Source organism: Ipomoea nil, unplaced genomic scaffold (genome assembly GCF_001879475.1).
Source record: "Ipomoea nil cultivar Tokyo-kokei standard unplaced genomic scaffold, Asagao_1.1 scaffold3069, whole genome shotgun sequence".
Classification (NCBI taxonomy): domain Eukaryota; kingdom Viridiplantae; phylum Streptophyta; class Magnoliopsida; order Solanales; family Convolvulaceae; genus Ipomoea; species Ipomoea nil.
The window spans coordinates 6,743,870-6,757,119 of record NW_017619497.1 but is presented as its reverse complement, the minus strand read 5'-3'; the positions used below and the strand labels follow the sequence as shown (position 1 = coordinate 6,757,119).

The 13,250-nt window shown below is 38.0% G+C and overlaps 2 protein-coding genes across 6 annotated transcripts; both read left to right on the top strand.

Moving 5' to 3' along the window:
* The first annotated feature begins 2,777 nt into the window (after window positions 1-2,777).
* On the top strand, window positions 2,778-7,625 carry LOC109165726 (protein MALE DISCOVERER 2-like). 5 transcript variants are annotated; one of them, XM_019314628.1, is made up of 15 exons: window positions 2,778-3,393; window positions 3,551-4,103; window positions 4,186-4,318; window positions 4,413-4,484; window positions 4,637-4,780; window positions 4,863-4,925; window positions 4,962-5,033; window positions 5,128-5,223; window positions 5,299-5,360; window positions 5,443-5,847; window positions 5,938-6,128; window positions 6,217-6,349; window positions 6,443-6,597; window positions 6,668-6,850; window positions 6,960-7,625. In XM_019314628.1, exons 2-15 carry the CDS (start codon window positions 3,986-3,988, stop codon window positions 7,218-7,220), a joined length of 2,088 nt encoding a protein of 695 aa, XP_019170173.1. In that variant the 5' UTR covers window positions 2,778-3,393; window positions 3,551-3,985; the 3' UTR covers window positions 7,221-7,625. The 5 variants fall into 5 exon arrangements, with proteins under 5 accessions (XP_019170173.1, XP_019170171.1, XP_019170169.1 ...); XM_019314626.1 differs by having other exon boundaries at window positions 3,593-4,103; window positions 4,863-5,033; XM_019314624.1 differs by having other exon boundaries at window positions 4,863-5,033.
* A 3,622-nt stretch (window positions 7,626-11,247) lies between these two features.
* LOC109165728 (CBL-interacting protein kinase 5) lies at window positions 11,248-12,980 on the top strand. Its single transcript, XM_019314630.1, has one exon. The coding sequence runs from the start codon at window positions 11,507-11,509 to the stop codon at window positions 12,839-12,841; it is 1,335 nt and encodes a 444-aa protein (XP_019170175.1). The 5' UTR covers window positions 11,248-11,506; the 3' UTR covers window positions 12,842-12,980.
* Window positions 12,981-13,250: the final 270 nt, after the last annotated feature.

Genomic DNA, 13,250 nt, shown 5'->3' with positions numbered 1-13,250 from the left:
AAAGTGATATGGTTTGACTATTTTATCCTTGTTTTCTTTCTTAATTATATTACTCTTATTAATTTGTAGGGGCATATATGTCTTTATACTCGTTATTCCTTACAATTCCAAATCTAACCAAACAATAGAATTAGTATTTCCAGTAATTTTTTTTCCACCAACCAAACAATGAAATTCATCTTCCTAGTAATTATTTTTCCATGAAATTTCAATTCAATTCCACTTCCCTTAAAATATTTTCCGCGAATCAAACAAGCCCTAAAAGATTTTTTTTTAAAGATACATTATTTAAGTACTAAAGGTCTTATATATTATTTAGTATATTACGAAATAATAAATCTTTAATACACAAATAATATAAATTTAATGCATTAAAAATGTACATTTATTCATGATCTACATGATAATGTGAATTATGGTCTACATTATAAGACAACAAGAGAAGGAGGTTTAATTTAATAGTGTAACCATGTAGTTAGATTCCGAAACAATTATTGAAGGGCACGTGTAAAGAGGAGCGGAGGACTATATGTGAAGGAGAGGAATCTCTTCGATCTTTTGTTGGAGTGTAAGAAAGATGTTTGGATGCAAGGGGTGAAGCATAAATAAGTACACATAATTGATCAAGACGAATCAGGCTAATGAACTTTAAGTGAAAAGTTGTTTTGAAAATCATCTTAAAGAAGGGAGACGGGTGTATGTGGATTTCATTGGCATGTTAAAGTTGCTAATGTGCTATTTATCATGATTTTGACTATGATGTAATCAGGTTGAGTTGAGTTTGAATAATTAATTTATTACTTAAACTACTCAAACTCCATTCGATTATAAGTGAATTAAATTTGAATATTTGTTGAATTAATTAAACTTGAATAACTCACGAGTAGTTTGACTCATTTACATCCTTAGGCTTGTTAGGAATATAGATTGTATTAGTCTTTAATTCATTCTTCTAGGTTTGTTACTACTATTCAACATTCATTAACACCATCAATCTTCTGCGAGAACTATGGGTGTCTGTGTGCAACTTTCCTGTTCTACTATGTAATAATCTCTGATGGATATATTACGAATAGAGCCGAACCGATCCGAGAACACGGAGCAAGAATGGGACCCTGGGGCGACGTTACGTGCCTGATCCGTCCGCCTCGGCACGAGGCCCCAGCGGGCGCCTCGCCGTGAGGTCTCGTCGCCTTGGCATGAGACCTTAGCAGCCGCCTCGACACGAGGCCTCGGCGCGGGGCCTCGGCAGGAGGTCGGTAGCCGACCTTAGTCGCGTTGCCCGGTCTCTAGACCGGGTGCGGTCAAAGCGGGGGACAACCGTCCCCCCCGAGTTAGGTGGGCAGTTAGGAGGCCCGTGGCTTGTATAAAAGGCCCCTCCTTTGTCCAATTGAAAAACATTCACTACTTTCATTACTCTTGTCCTAATTAAACCTTGTAATAGCTTATTAGTGATATTTAATACAATATACGGTCCCCGCGACCTTGCAACGACATCGTTCTGTCCTTTACTATTTACGTTCTTATCCGGGTTTGATAATTCGAGTCTATCCCGGGTAATTAAATCCATCCATCTCAATGTTATGTATGTTTGCAACAATCCCGTGTTCCATTCTAGAATGAAGCATCTTGCACATGACTATTTCTTTGTTCATGAGTTGGTGACTACTAGGGCTTTAGTTGTTCATCATCTTACATCTAAAGAGCAGTTTGTTGATATCCTTACAAAACCGTTGGGACGTGCACTCTTTGAACATTTTTAGTCCAAGACTGAAGTCTCCAACAGATCTTCCATCTTGCCGGGGCATGTTAGGAATGTAGATTGTACTAGTTTTTAGCTTATTCTTCTAGGTTTGTTATTATTATTCAATAGTCTTTTATTGAGCGATTTGTTGTAACTTCTTCTGTAAACCTCTTTATACCATGTGATTAATAGAACTCACTCATTCCTTCTACACTTTATAAGGCACACAAGTTACTATCAAGAGTTTGTAATGAGGGAAAGAACTATAACTTTAATTTTTTTTTTTTTTGAGTACTATTGATTCTGTTACGATACAATGTTAACTATAAATTTATATGTTTTTTTTTTTTTTTTTTTTACATTCCGGTACCCATTCGGGAACTCATGGGGAGACAAGCTAGATATCATATTACTTAATTATATATTCATAGAAAAGTAAATTTTTTGTACATATTGACTGACGTGTGTTTCTTTTGTTCTGTTTAGATTGCAATTGACATTAGATCCATTTTGTTTAAGTTTTAAGTGTAACAAAGTTAGCCGGATAGTGCTTTAAAAAAATAGTCGAATGGTGATCATGAGATTCTAAGTTTAATTTTGGTGGAACTATCTATTGATCTTTGTGGTTTGAGCTGATTAATTATGAATTTCTTAAAATAATTTACATTTGGAATCATTTATCGACTAAGATCACAAGAGAGATTTGGCCAAATTTATAGACAGTGGTAATAAACTTTTTTTGTAAATTAAGATGTATTAAAAAGTTACAATTATATTATTAAAAAGAATATTTCGAATATATAATCGCAGTTGGTGCCACCAAATGACCAAATGAGAGGGGTGCACGCACTAATAAGAAACTTGAAATGGGATAGGGTGGGACCCAGTCAAAGTACGTATAAGCGCGTCCGAGTTCTTCGGATGTGGGGGCCATCGTCACCACCCATGGAAGCCGCGCGAAAATACATCGCCGGCGGTTAACAGTTAACCCGACACTCTCAAAAACTAATGCTCTTAGCTTTTTATTTGTTGGCTCAAAAAATTTTTATTTATTAAAAAATAATAAATATTTCTACGTATCATAAATAAAAAAAAAATATAGAAATTCAGGAAAAAAATGTTGAGCGTGAATGGAAATGCAAAATTCAGAAAAGAGTGGAAAAATCTCGGAAAGAACAGAGCTTGGTGTGGGGTGGTGGTGGCTGAGGTGTTGGGGGTGGTAGAGAGAGAAAGTGGAAGGGCAAAAAACAACCTTTTTAGAAAGGGAAAACAAGAGAGAGAAAGCTTTTCCACCCTCTTCTTCAGAGGGTCGAAGAAGAGAAGGTTCTCTGGGATCATCCTGAAAAAGGGCAGTCAAGAGCAAAACCAGAAAAAGAAAAAAAAAAAAAAAAACCTTTTACCAAACAAAAAAAAAAAACACAAACATTTGATCATTTCTCACGTTAATTCATTTCTTCCCAATTGTTTTCCGACATTGTCCGATTGAGTTTTTCTTCAGCTGCCTTCCGGGGCCCATCAATTTTTCCATACACCCATCAATCACCATTTTCAAGAATTGTGGAAACTTTTCGTCCTCGGCAACAAGAAGCAGCAAAAAGAACAATTCATCTTATAATCATTCGTTGACTGCCCTTTCATCCTCCTTTTGGGTTAGTTAATCATTTCAATAATCCCCTTATTATTATTATTATTATTATAGGTCGCTTGTGAATATGGTTATTCTGATATTCCATGCACTTTTTCTTTTGGTGCTTTTGTGATTAGCTTATGAAACAATGCTCTCATTTTTTCCCCCTTGTTATGAAGCAACAATTGGCAAGTTCGAACCTTTTCTGAACAAATTTGCAGCTAAAGATTGAATCTTGGAGAAATTTTAATGATTCGTCGACCCTTGTTTGTGGGATTGCTGGAGACAACGCAGGTAGAATAGGGTAAAATAGAAATCTGGAACAATGAGAGGCCCTGATTCGATGGATGGGTTGGAAAGCGCTGATGTTTTTGGTTTTTATTGTAATTTAGTATGTGCTTTGTAGGAAATTTAAGGAAAGTTGTATCTATTTAGTGTTTGAGTTTGTCATATTTGCTGTTCTCTAATTAAGTGTGTGATTGTGTCCGAGTAACAAATTGTTGCTCGGAGGGTCATTTCGTTCATAAAGAGAGAGCGAGAGAAAAAAAGCTGGCAATTCTGTGTAGAGTCCGAGCTGTTGGCAGAGATTATCGCTGCCTCAATCACAGCTTTGTATGGTTTGGAAAGCAATGGGGGTTAGATTGACTGCACATGGAGGAATTCAGTTTTTGTATCACGCCCTTTTGATTCTTGCTTTGCACATTCACGGGTGTTGCTCTCTTAATTCTGAAGGTGAAGAATCGTGGTTTTTTGTAGTTCGGTTTTGGTTATCCTTTTGTGCTTTTAATCGAGCTTAGTTGATGACCATAATCAGGACTGGCGTTGTTGAAGTTTCAAGAAAGAGTGGTTTATGATCCGTATGGAGTTTTCTTAAACTGGAATAGCGATGATTGTGATCCCTGCTTGTGGACTGGCGTTCGTTGTTTTGATGGTAAAGTGGAAATGCTGTAAGTCCCTCTTGCTTTTAGTTTAGTGTTTAGGTCTTATCTTGATAGAACAATGTGGCCGAGTGGTGAACTAATACGAAATGGTTTCTTATAGGGATCTTAGTGGATATGATCTAAAAGGAACATTGGCACCGGAGCTTGGAAATCTTCCCCACTTGAAATCGCTGTTAGTAGTCTTATTTTGCTATTCAAGTTGATGTTTTTTGAGGTTGATCGCTTATGTTCGTGTAATAGTTGTGTGGAGGTCACATTGTATATGCTCTGTTTCTTTGCGTTTTCTTTTGTGAATCCTAAGAATTTATTCCCTTGCTTTGTTAGTGTGCTCTCGAGGAACCATTTTTCTGGTGTTGTTCCTCAAGAAATCGGGCAACTCGAAATGCTAGAGGTGCTGGATCTAAGGGATAATAGTTTGAATGGAAGAATTCCGGCACAAATTGGTGGCCTACATTTACTAAGAAGCTTGTGAGTTGTGAGACATTCTGTTACTATGGAATTCTCGTGAAAAATTTGAGCTTTTGAACATCGTTTTCACTTTTTTCCCCAGGTTGCTTTGTAACAATGGCTTCGAAGGAAACGTTCCTCTAGAGATTGGGAAGCTCGAGTTGCTGACTGACTTGCAGTATGACACGAACCTCATCTCCACGACAGACTTGCAGTTTGACACGAACGTCATCTCTACAGGAACTGGCTTTATACACAGAAAACTCGGGCGCTGGTAAGGGCTCTTTTACGATGTTATACTTTTACTGCAAATCATGCATTTTTGAGTCGAATATTTGGTCTGGTAATTTGATGAAAGCTTTGGGCAGCATCTGTCGTTCCAGTGGGAGGCCGTTGAAGAAAATGGGGTTCTACCTAGCGCCTATAAAAGGGATACTAATCCGTTATCTCAATCTCGTTTCCATGTGAGTAACGCTAAAATGTTTGTTTGGCTACCATCAATAGATGCTCCTTGTGAAACGTTTCTCGTTCCAATACAGATTCAATTTCGGGAAGGGCTTTTTGCATGGAAATTGTAGCTACTGCTTTGAAGACCAGTCAAGTGAGACAAAACGCTACTCTAAATTAACTTTGGTGCATACCTTTTTTACCACTCTAAAGGATTCGTCGGCTCTTGCTCTTAGCAGCTTCGTCTCGTCTCCATGCCATCACACGACGTAAGTTAGCCGAGCAGGCGAATAACCTAGCTGCTGCTCCCGCGAATGGCGGGGCACAATTGGGCAAAATTTCTCCTCAGCCATTCAGCAGAAGTAGCGGGTCGTTTCCTGCTGTGCCTGGGACGAAGCCGAAACCTCCTCAATCACCACCGCCTTCTCGAGATCCAAAGCAGCATAGTAAACCAAATTCAAAGAAACCCGACAACCAAGATTCTGGATTTCCATGGAAGTATATAGTGGCCATTTTATGTGGAGTTCTCTTGCTTATTATTGCTTTGGTGATCATTTGTATCTGCAGAAGCCGAGCAGCCAGAAACATTGGCCCTTGGAAGACGGGATTGAGTGGTCAGTTGCAGAAAGCATTCGTTACAGGTGATTATAAGTGACAATCACGAGAAATTAAAACAGAATCTAGATTTGAACGAAATTTTGATTCATGTATACGTGAATAAAAAACTGTAGGTGTCCCTAAGCTGAACAGACCCGAGCTAGAAGCAGCATGCGAAGATTTTAGCAACATCATAAGAACAAACGAGGTTAACACTAGTTACAAGGGAACTTTATCGAGTGGAGTCGAGATTGCAGTTGTTTCTACTTCTCTAGCTGCTCTAAATGATTGGTCCAAGCGTTCAGAATTGACCTTCAGGAAAAAGGTTAGACGACGACAAAGTAATCCAGTTTTTTGTCACTTTTCCCGTTACAAAACTCTCTTTAATTATTTACTTATTTGCAATTTGACAGATTGACACACTTTCAAGGATTAACCACAAGAATTTCCTTAATCTCATCGGTTACTGTGCGGAGGAGGAACCTTTTACTAGGATGATGGTATTTGAGTACGCTCCAAACGGAACTCTTTCTGAGCATCTCCAAGGCAAATTTCAATCTCCAATTTTTTTTTTTTTCAAAAAAAAACCGTGAGTTTTACAACATCTAATTTCATTTACGGGTGTGTTGTTGACTTCAGATCAAGAACTCGAACATCTCGACTGGAGTGCAAGGATGAGAATTGTAATGGGAGTAGCGTATTGTCTACAGTACATGCACAATTTGAATCCGCCTTTGTCTCATTCCAACATGACTTCAGATAACATATTCTTGACAGATGATTATGCTTCTAAGGTTGTAAATCTAATTTAAGTTGACATGTTATAAGTTAAAACATCTAATTTAAGCGATTGTTTCTTCACAGATTGGAGAGATCACCTTCTGGGATGAATTCACAGACAAGACAAAGCTAGGGGAGAACGAGGATTCTGAGCTGCCACCACTTCCAGAACCGGAAACAAATATCTACAGCTTTGGACTTATGTTACTCGAAATAATTTCGGGGAAGCTAACTTACACAGAAGAGCAAGGCCCTATTCTGAACTGGGTAAGTCTCGATTTCTTTTCTCTTTGGCGAAAGTTCGACTAGTTTTGCAAGTTTAGCCCCCTTTAGCTCCCTTTAGAAGCTTTCTTAAAAAGATTGTGGGTTTTTATAGGCTACGCCTTTTCTGAATGACAAACAAAACATCAACAAATTGATTGATCCAACATTGAAGTCCTACAAGGATAACGAGCTAGCGGTCATCTGCGAGGTAATCCAAGAATGCGTTCAGCAAGACACGAGGACAAGACCAACGATCAACGAAGTCATTTCGAAGCTAAGGGAAGTCCTTGGTATCTCGCCCGAGGCTGCTGTTCCGAGGCTGTCTCCGCTCTGGTGGGCTGAACTCGAGATCCTATCTGCGGAGGCACTATAATCCATCGCCATACCTATTTAAGAGGAAGGATTGGTTCGTTTTACTATGTATAAATACACCATATATCCTGTGCAGTACTTCAGCTAAACCTCACATATATTTTGTACTAGTTGTCTCCATCTGCCTTTGTAATGGGTTTCTAGTATTGTTTCATTCTTTGTTTCACCTTTTTTTTTTTCTTTGGATTGAAGTGCGTTGCTACTCTCGTGAATGTCAATGTAAAGTAAAATATTTACAAAAAAAAAAGAAAAGAAAAAAGAAAAAAAGAAAAGATGATTTGAAGAGTGTCTGAGTGTTTGCATCCTAGTTGTCTCTAGCTTCTTAGGTTCTACAGAGTGATATTTGCAGATTTTGTGAAATTTGTAATGAAATGGAATAGAAGGGGATTGATTATTATGTTTGTAACTCTGCTAAATTCTTATCTTTTTCTAAAGTAATAGACCTTGTTAATTATTATATAGAAGGTTTCATAGTTAAAAAATATGTTTCTTTGAGTCAAAAAGGGCTAAGACAAAGCCATTCTAATGGGAAAACATAGGTATGCTATGGCATTTATATATATATTTATTTCTGTGGCTACTTTTATTAGGTTAGTCTTATGAGTCGGATTGTTTAATTTAATTATCTTTTAATGCAAGTCATCATCTTTCATCTTAAGTTGACTAAACTTATCAAGTCAACGAGGTATATTCTAAATTTTTAATATTAATTAACTCTTCGATCTATTGTGGATTGCAATTAAGGTATTCTAATATTAATTCTTCACGTACTTGTGGAGTTGCAATTAAGGTATTAACAAAAGTACAAGAAGACAACTTATTTGAGTATGACTTCAATCGTGGCTAACTACATACTCACACTGCATGCTGAGCAAAACATGGTGGTGAGACAGATTATTGATTCTGAGTAGAGCAAGATACTGAGGACAATCAATCTTGAGGCGAGCTAAGTATACGATGGCAATGTTGATCAGTTTTGGTGGCAAGCAAAGCACAATAGCAAGGGTACAGAACTCTTGAGGGATAAATGGACAAACAAGACAATGCATACCTGATAAACGCATATTTGTACCTCGTGTTTAAATTCATTATATTTGACAAATGTCTCACAAACAACTGTTTCAACTCCTAGATCAACCTTAGCCATTTTCTAATAACTTTCCTTTACATACTTTTAGCTTAGATTAGATTTAGATTTAGCTTCCTTAACATTTCAAAAGTGAAAGATTTAAACTTGAATTTCAAGATTTTAATTTGTCTTTCATTTCAATAGATAAGTTTCTATTTCCTTTATCTCTATTTCCATTATGCTATTTACAAATTATTATTGTGTTTTTGTGATATTCGTGCTTATGAATTGTGAGTAGTTAGTGTAGGGTTAGGATAATATGCTCAACACGAGCCCTCACGTGTGCGGGACCTTTTGGTTTGGCTCTGATACCAAATCGAAGCATGTGCTCCATCTCAACTAAAAGTCTAAACTGATAGTTGGATTGCACATTAATGGTTATATGCTCAACAAGGGTTGTATGATTTTTTTAATGTCTATATGTTAAGCAATGCAGAAAGAGAATTCTTAATTACCTAATTAGATTCTTGAAATTATGAATTGTTTATTAATGTGTGTTAGCAATGAATCTCCATTAACATATCTTTGGAGGAGTTTTGGCCCAACAAGAGTTAGATGAAGATTTCAAGCCACTCATTGAATATCATACTATACGAATAGGAAAATATTGACGCGTCACGAGTGAAGTCATATCTTATTTTAATTCTTGTTTAGTTGATTAGGAGAGTGGCTATTAGACTTGAGTTCTTACATATATATATCCCTTGGTTGGGTGTTCTTTTCCAATTTTATAGATTGTTTATTGCATCTAGAAGACTATACTCTCTAACTTCGATCTTATTTCCTTTAATTGCATTTTATCTCATGTTTATTGTCTTTCATTTGTTGATTTAAATGTTATCTATTGTGTTTCTAATTGATACTATATTTTGATTGCCTTACTTCTAACTTGTTTCATGTCTGAGTGCCTAATTAATTGTTTTGTAATTGCATGATACCACTCATGCATAGTCCTTAACTCCTAGTAAAATGATAATTTAATCAATATATTGTAATTTGATACTTGGTGAACACGCGTCATTCTATCAAGTGTTAAACACGTGTGGACTGTGAGCACATCAATTTGTCTCATCACATACTTCTAAAAATCGTGTCATTTAATATAATATTTTTCATACCTGAATACAATATCCCTAACAATATAATACAATCGTAATAAAGTTATCAATAAATTCGATCAGATTGGTTTTGGTCCTGGACAACTTCAATCATTGATGGCCAATAAAACACAAAGTTTTAAAGCTTTGGACGATTATTAGAAATTAGATACATAAGTTGGGCAGTTACGTTGGGAATTTGGGTAGTTCATCTTTATTGCGCATGTTTGCTGTTACACATTAAAAAGGCCGGACCGGGCCTTTCATCATGTCTTCAAAGCCACCATGCCATTCTTTTAGAAGTATAGTACTTTGGTTGACATTGAGGTTTGTATTCTTGATTTTTTAAAGAATTAATTAATTTTGTTAATGAGTTTTGCTTTTGTTTCTTCTTCATTACAACTTTTTCAAACAATTAATTTGGTAACAATAAATTTCAAATTTGACTCTTAAGTAATTTTCTATGGGCATTCTCAAGTTTGAATTGGTCAGCTATAAGACAATTTAGGTTAATTTACCTATTTATGTCCTTTTGTAGACTACAATTATGAGGCTAGAGTTTGACCCTTTGGCTTCCTAGATTGGAAATTGTGCTCTCCAAGTTGATGGAAATGTGGAGATGAATCCCTTGTCCGCAGAGTCAACGATGACAGAAATTGACTGAGAAGCTGTTTAGATGACTTGCGATGTACCTCTTTCAGCGATTCGTAGACAGGGTTCTGGAACTTAGGATATATATTTAAAAAAAAAAATGTAAACCTTACAAAATACAATACACGATGTCTTGTCTTGTCTTGTATGAATCAATTGTTCAAAAGAAAAGAAAAAAAAAAAAAACATTGTGCGGTATAGAGGGCCCTGTTTCTCTGTGAACCATTGGGCTCCAGCAAGTGCAAGCATGCAGCCACCACACTATAGAAGAGTTGCATGATTCGCCACTTGTCAAGACACTATTGAAACAAGTCACATGCAAATGTGGTCCCAACACGTGATGTACTGCACCGAACCACCCATCTAGCCCAGCATTATATTATTTTCAACAGTTTTAATTTGTTGAATATAATACATATGGTGCATGGTACGTGGTCTTCCAGTCATGGATGTTTACCTACATTCAATTCTTGGCTTCTCATCTTGCCCAGCCAAACCACAACAAAAAAGATTGGGACCATCATATGATAGTGTTTCTTGGCCGATACGCTATTGTTCCTACATGCCAACCTCATGGTTCGATATCATTCTAACATTCGAGACATTCCCATCAGATGGCTATTATTTAGTGTCTTTCCATTGACACAAACATGATGTACAAACGTGACATTGATATTCTACCCTAAAAAGTTTTTAAAATTAAGTCATTACGTGTCGCGTTTATTGTGGCTATTATTATTATTATTATCAATTTACGTCATTTTGTTTGGAGAATAAATTTGATCTTGTTAGAATAATTGATGAGCAAATAACTTAATGTTGATCAATTGAATCGTGTAACTGTGTTGAATTATCTAGGCTCTTGAACCTTGACTCGTTATCATTTGGGTCTTAACTTTGATCGATCAGAGCTTGCTACTATCTTAAGATACACAAAGTGAATTGTAACTACCCTATATTCATAAAGGTGGAGTTTAGGAAGAATGAATTAGTCACAAGTGATGAGAATAGAATGTTCTACAGAAAAAAAAAAATAAAAAATAAAAAATAAAAATAAAAAACAAACAAACATTTTTGGGTGAATTGAAAATAGTGAACATAGAACATATATTTATCTTCTAGGACAAGTGATGGCTGAGAAACACCATTAGACTCATTCTCTGATTTCTCTCTGCGCCTCTGATTTTTCATTCGCCTTCCAAAACATATCATATATATATCCTTCCTCTGACACTGTATAGGCGCGAGGATTATATTTTCTCCATCCAAGCCCCTGCGTCGTCTTCCTTCTCCTCCAATCCCAAAAAATGGTCAATTATATTCCAGAATGAACGTTGATGATTCAGTAAGGCCATATTCTTCATCACCCTTTTGATTTGTTTCGGTGCGATCGATCCGGGCTCGGATACCATGGCCGCGAAAATGGAGAAGGGGGCGATGTTGATGCACAAGTACCAGATCGGGCGGTTTCTCGGCCAGGGGATGTTCGCCAAGGTGTATCACGCCAGGAACCTCAAATCCGGCGAGAATGTCGCCGTCAAGGTTATTGACAAGAAGAAGGTGATGAAGGTGGGATTGATCGATCAGATTAAGCGGGAGATATCGGTGATGAGCATGATCAAACACCCCAATGTTGTCCAGCTTCACGAGGTTATGGCGAGCAAGACGAAGATTTACTTCGTCATGGAATATGTCCGGGGAGGGGAGCTTTTTAATAAGGTGGCGAAGGGGCGGTTGAGGGAGGAAGTTGCCCGGAAATACTTTCAGCAGCTGATCGCCGCCGTGGATTTCTGCCACAGCCGCGGCGTGTACCAGCGCGATTTGAAGCCGGAGAATCTTCTCTTGGACGAGATGGGGAATCTTAAAGTGTCGGATTTTGGGCTGAGCGCGCTGGCGGAGTCCCGGCGCCAGGACGGGCTCCTCCACACCACGTGCGGGACGCCGGCGTACGTCGCGCCGGAGGTGATCACTAAGAGAGGGTACGACGGCGAGAAGGCCGACATTTGGTCGTGTGGGGTCATTCTTTTTGTCCTCCTCGCCGGTTATCTTCCACTCCGGGACTCAAATCTCATGGAAATGTACAGGAAAATTATCAAGGGAGATTTCAAGTGTCCCAAGTGGTTCCCGCCGGAGGTGAAGAAATTACTCGCAAAAATTCTTGACCCAAATCCGATTAGAAGAATCTCCCTTTCCAAACTCATGGAAAATTCCTGGTTCCAAAAGGATTTCACCCAACTCAAACCCATAACCCCCATCGCTGATTCCCAGAACGATGAATCTCCGAGAAGCGTTCTCGACATCTTCGACGACCGCTCCACCTCGGACCCCGCCGGATCCTCGATGAAACCCACGTGCCTGAACGCATTCGACATCATTTCTCTCTCCCCAAGCTTCGACCTTTCAGGGCTCTTCGACGTGGACACGAACAAGAAACCGGAGTCCCGGTTCACGACACAGCAGCCGGCTTCCACCATCGTTTCCAAGTTCGAGGAAATCGCAATGTCGGAGCACTTTCAGGTGCAGAAGAAAGACGGGATGGTGAAGCTTCAGGGGAACAAACAGGGGAGGAAAGGGCAGCTCGCCATTGACGCGGAGATTTTTGAGGTGACGCCGTCGTTTCACGTGGTGGAGGTGAAGAAAAGCTCCGGCGATACAATGGAGTACAGAAATTTCTGCGAACAGGAGTTGAGACCGTCTCTCAAGGACATCATATGGAAATGGGAAGGCAGTGAGCAGCCGCGTTAACGACAGCAACGTTGGGATGATCGGAGAATTTTTTAACGTTTTGATTACATTCTGAAACTGTTTTCAAAAGGTTGCCCATAGAAAGTTAGAAACTCTCTGTATCAAGTTCATTAATGAAACTTTTTTGTCCCAAAAGGTTGCCCATAGATGATTCGAGATGATATAAATCATAGTAATCTTGGTTTCTTATTCCGTTATTCACTTATTCCTATATTATGACTTTAGAGTTTGAGTTTTGAACCTTAGCTTCTCGCCTTAAATATTCTCTATTAAATTAGTAAGCTAAACATGTTCAGATAATGAAAAATTTTTGGCAAGAGTGTCAAATAGTTGCATTTACTATTTACAAATGTTCAATTAACCCATTGTTCTAAATTAACCACTTGTTCTAAATTAAGATCTAATTGGA

Bases quoted from the DNA above. Each gene is read 5' to 3' on its own strand.
- LOC109165726 (XM_019314626.1), top strand. From the start codon at position 3,986: ATGGTTTGGAAAGCAATGGGGGTTAGATTGACTGCACATGGAGGAATT. The intron at 5,224-5,298 runs GTGAGTAACGCT...GTTCCAATACAG, and splicing joins TATCTCAATCTCGTTTCCAT to ATTCAATTTCGGGAAGGGCT. The intron at 6,851-6,959 runs GTAAGTCTCGAT...GGGTTTTTATAG, and splicing joins AAGGCCCTATTCTGAACTGG to GCTACGCCTTTTCTGAATGA.
- LOC109165728 (XM_019314630.1), top strand. From the start codon at position 11,507: ATGGCCGCGAAAATGGAGAAGGGGGCGATGTTGATGCACAAGTACCAG.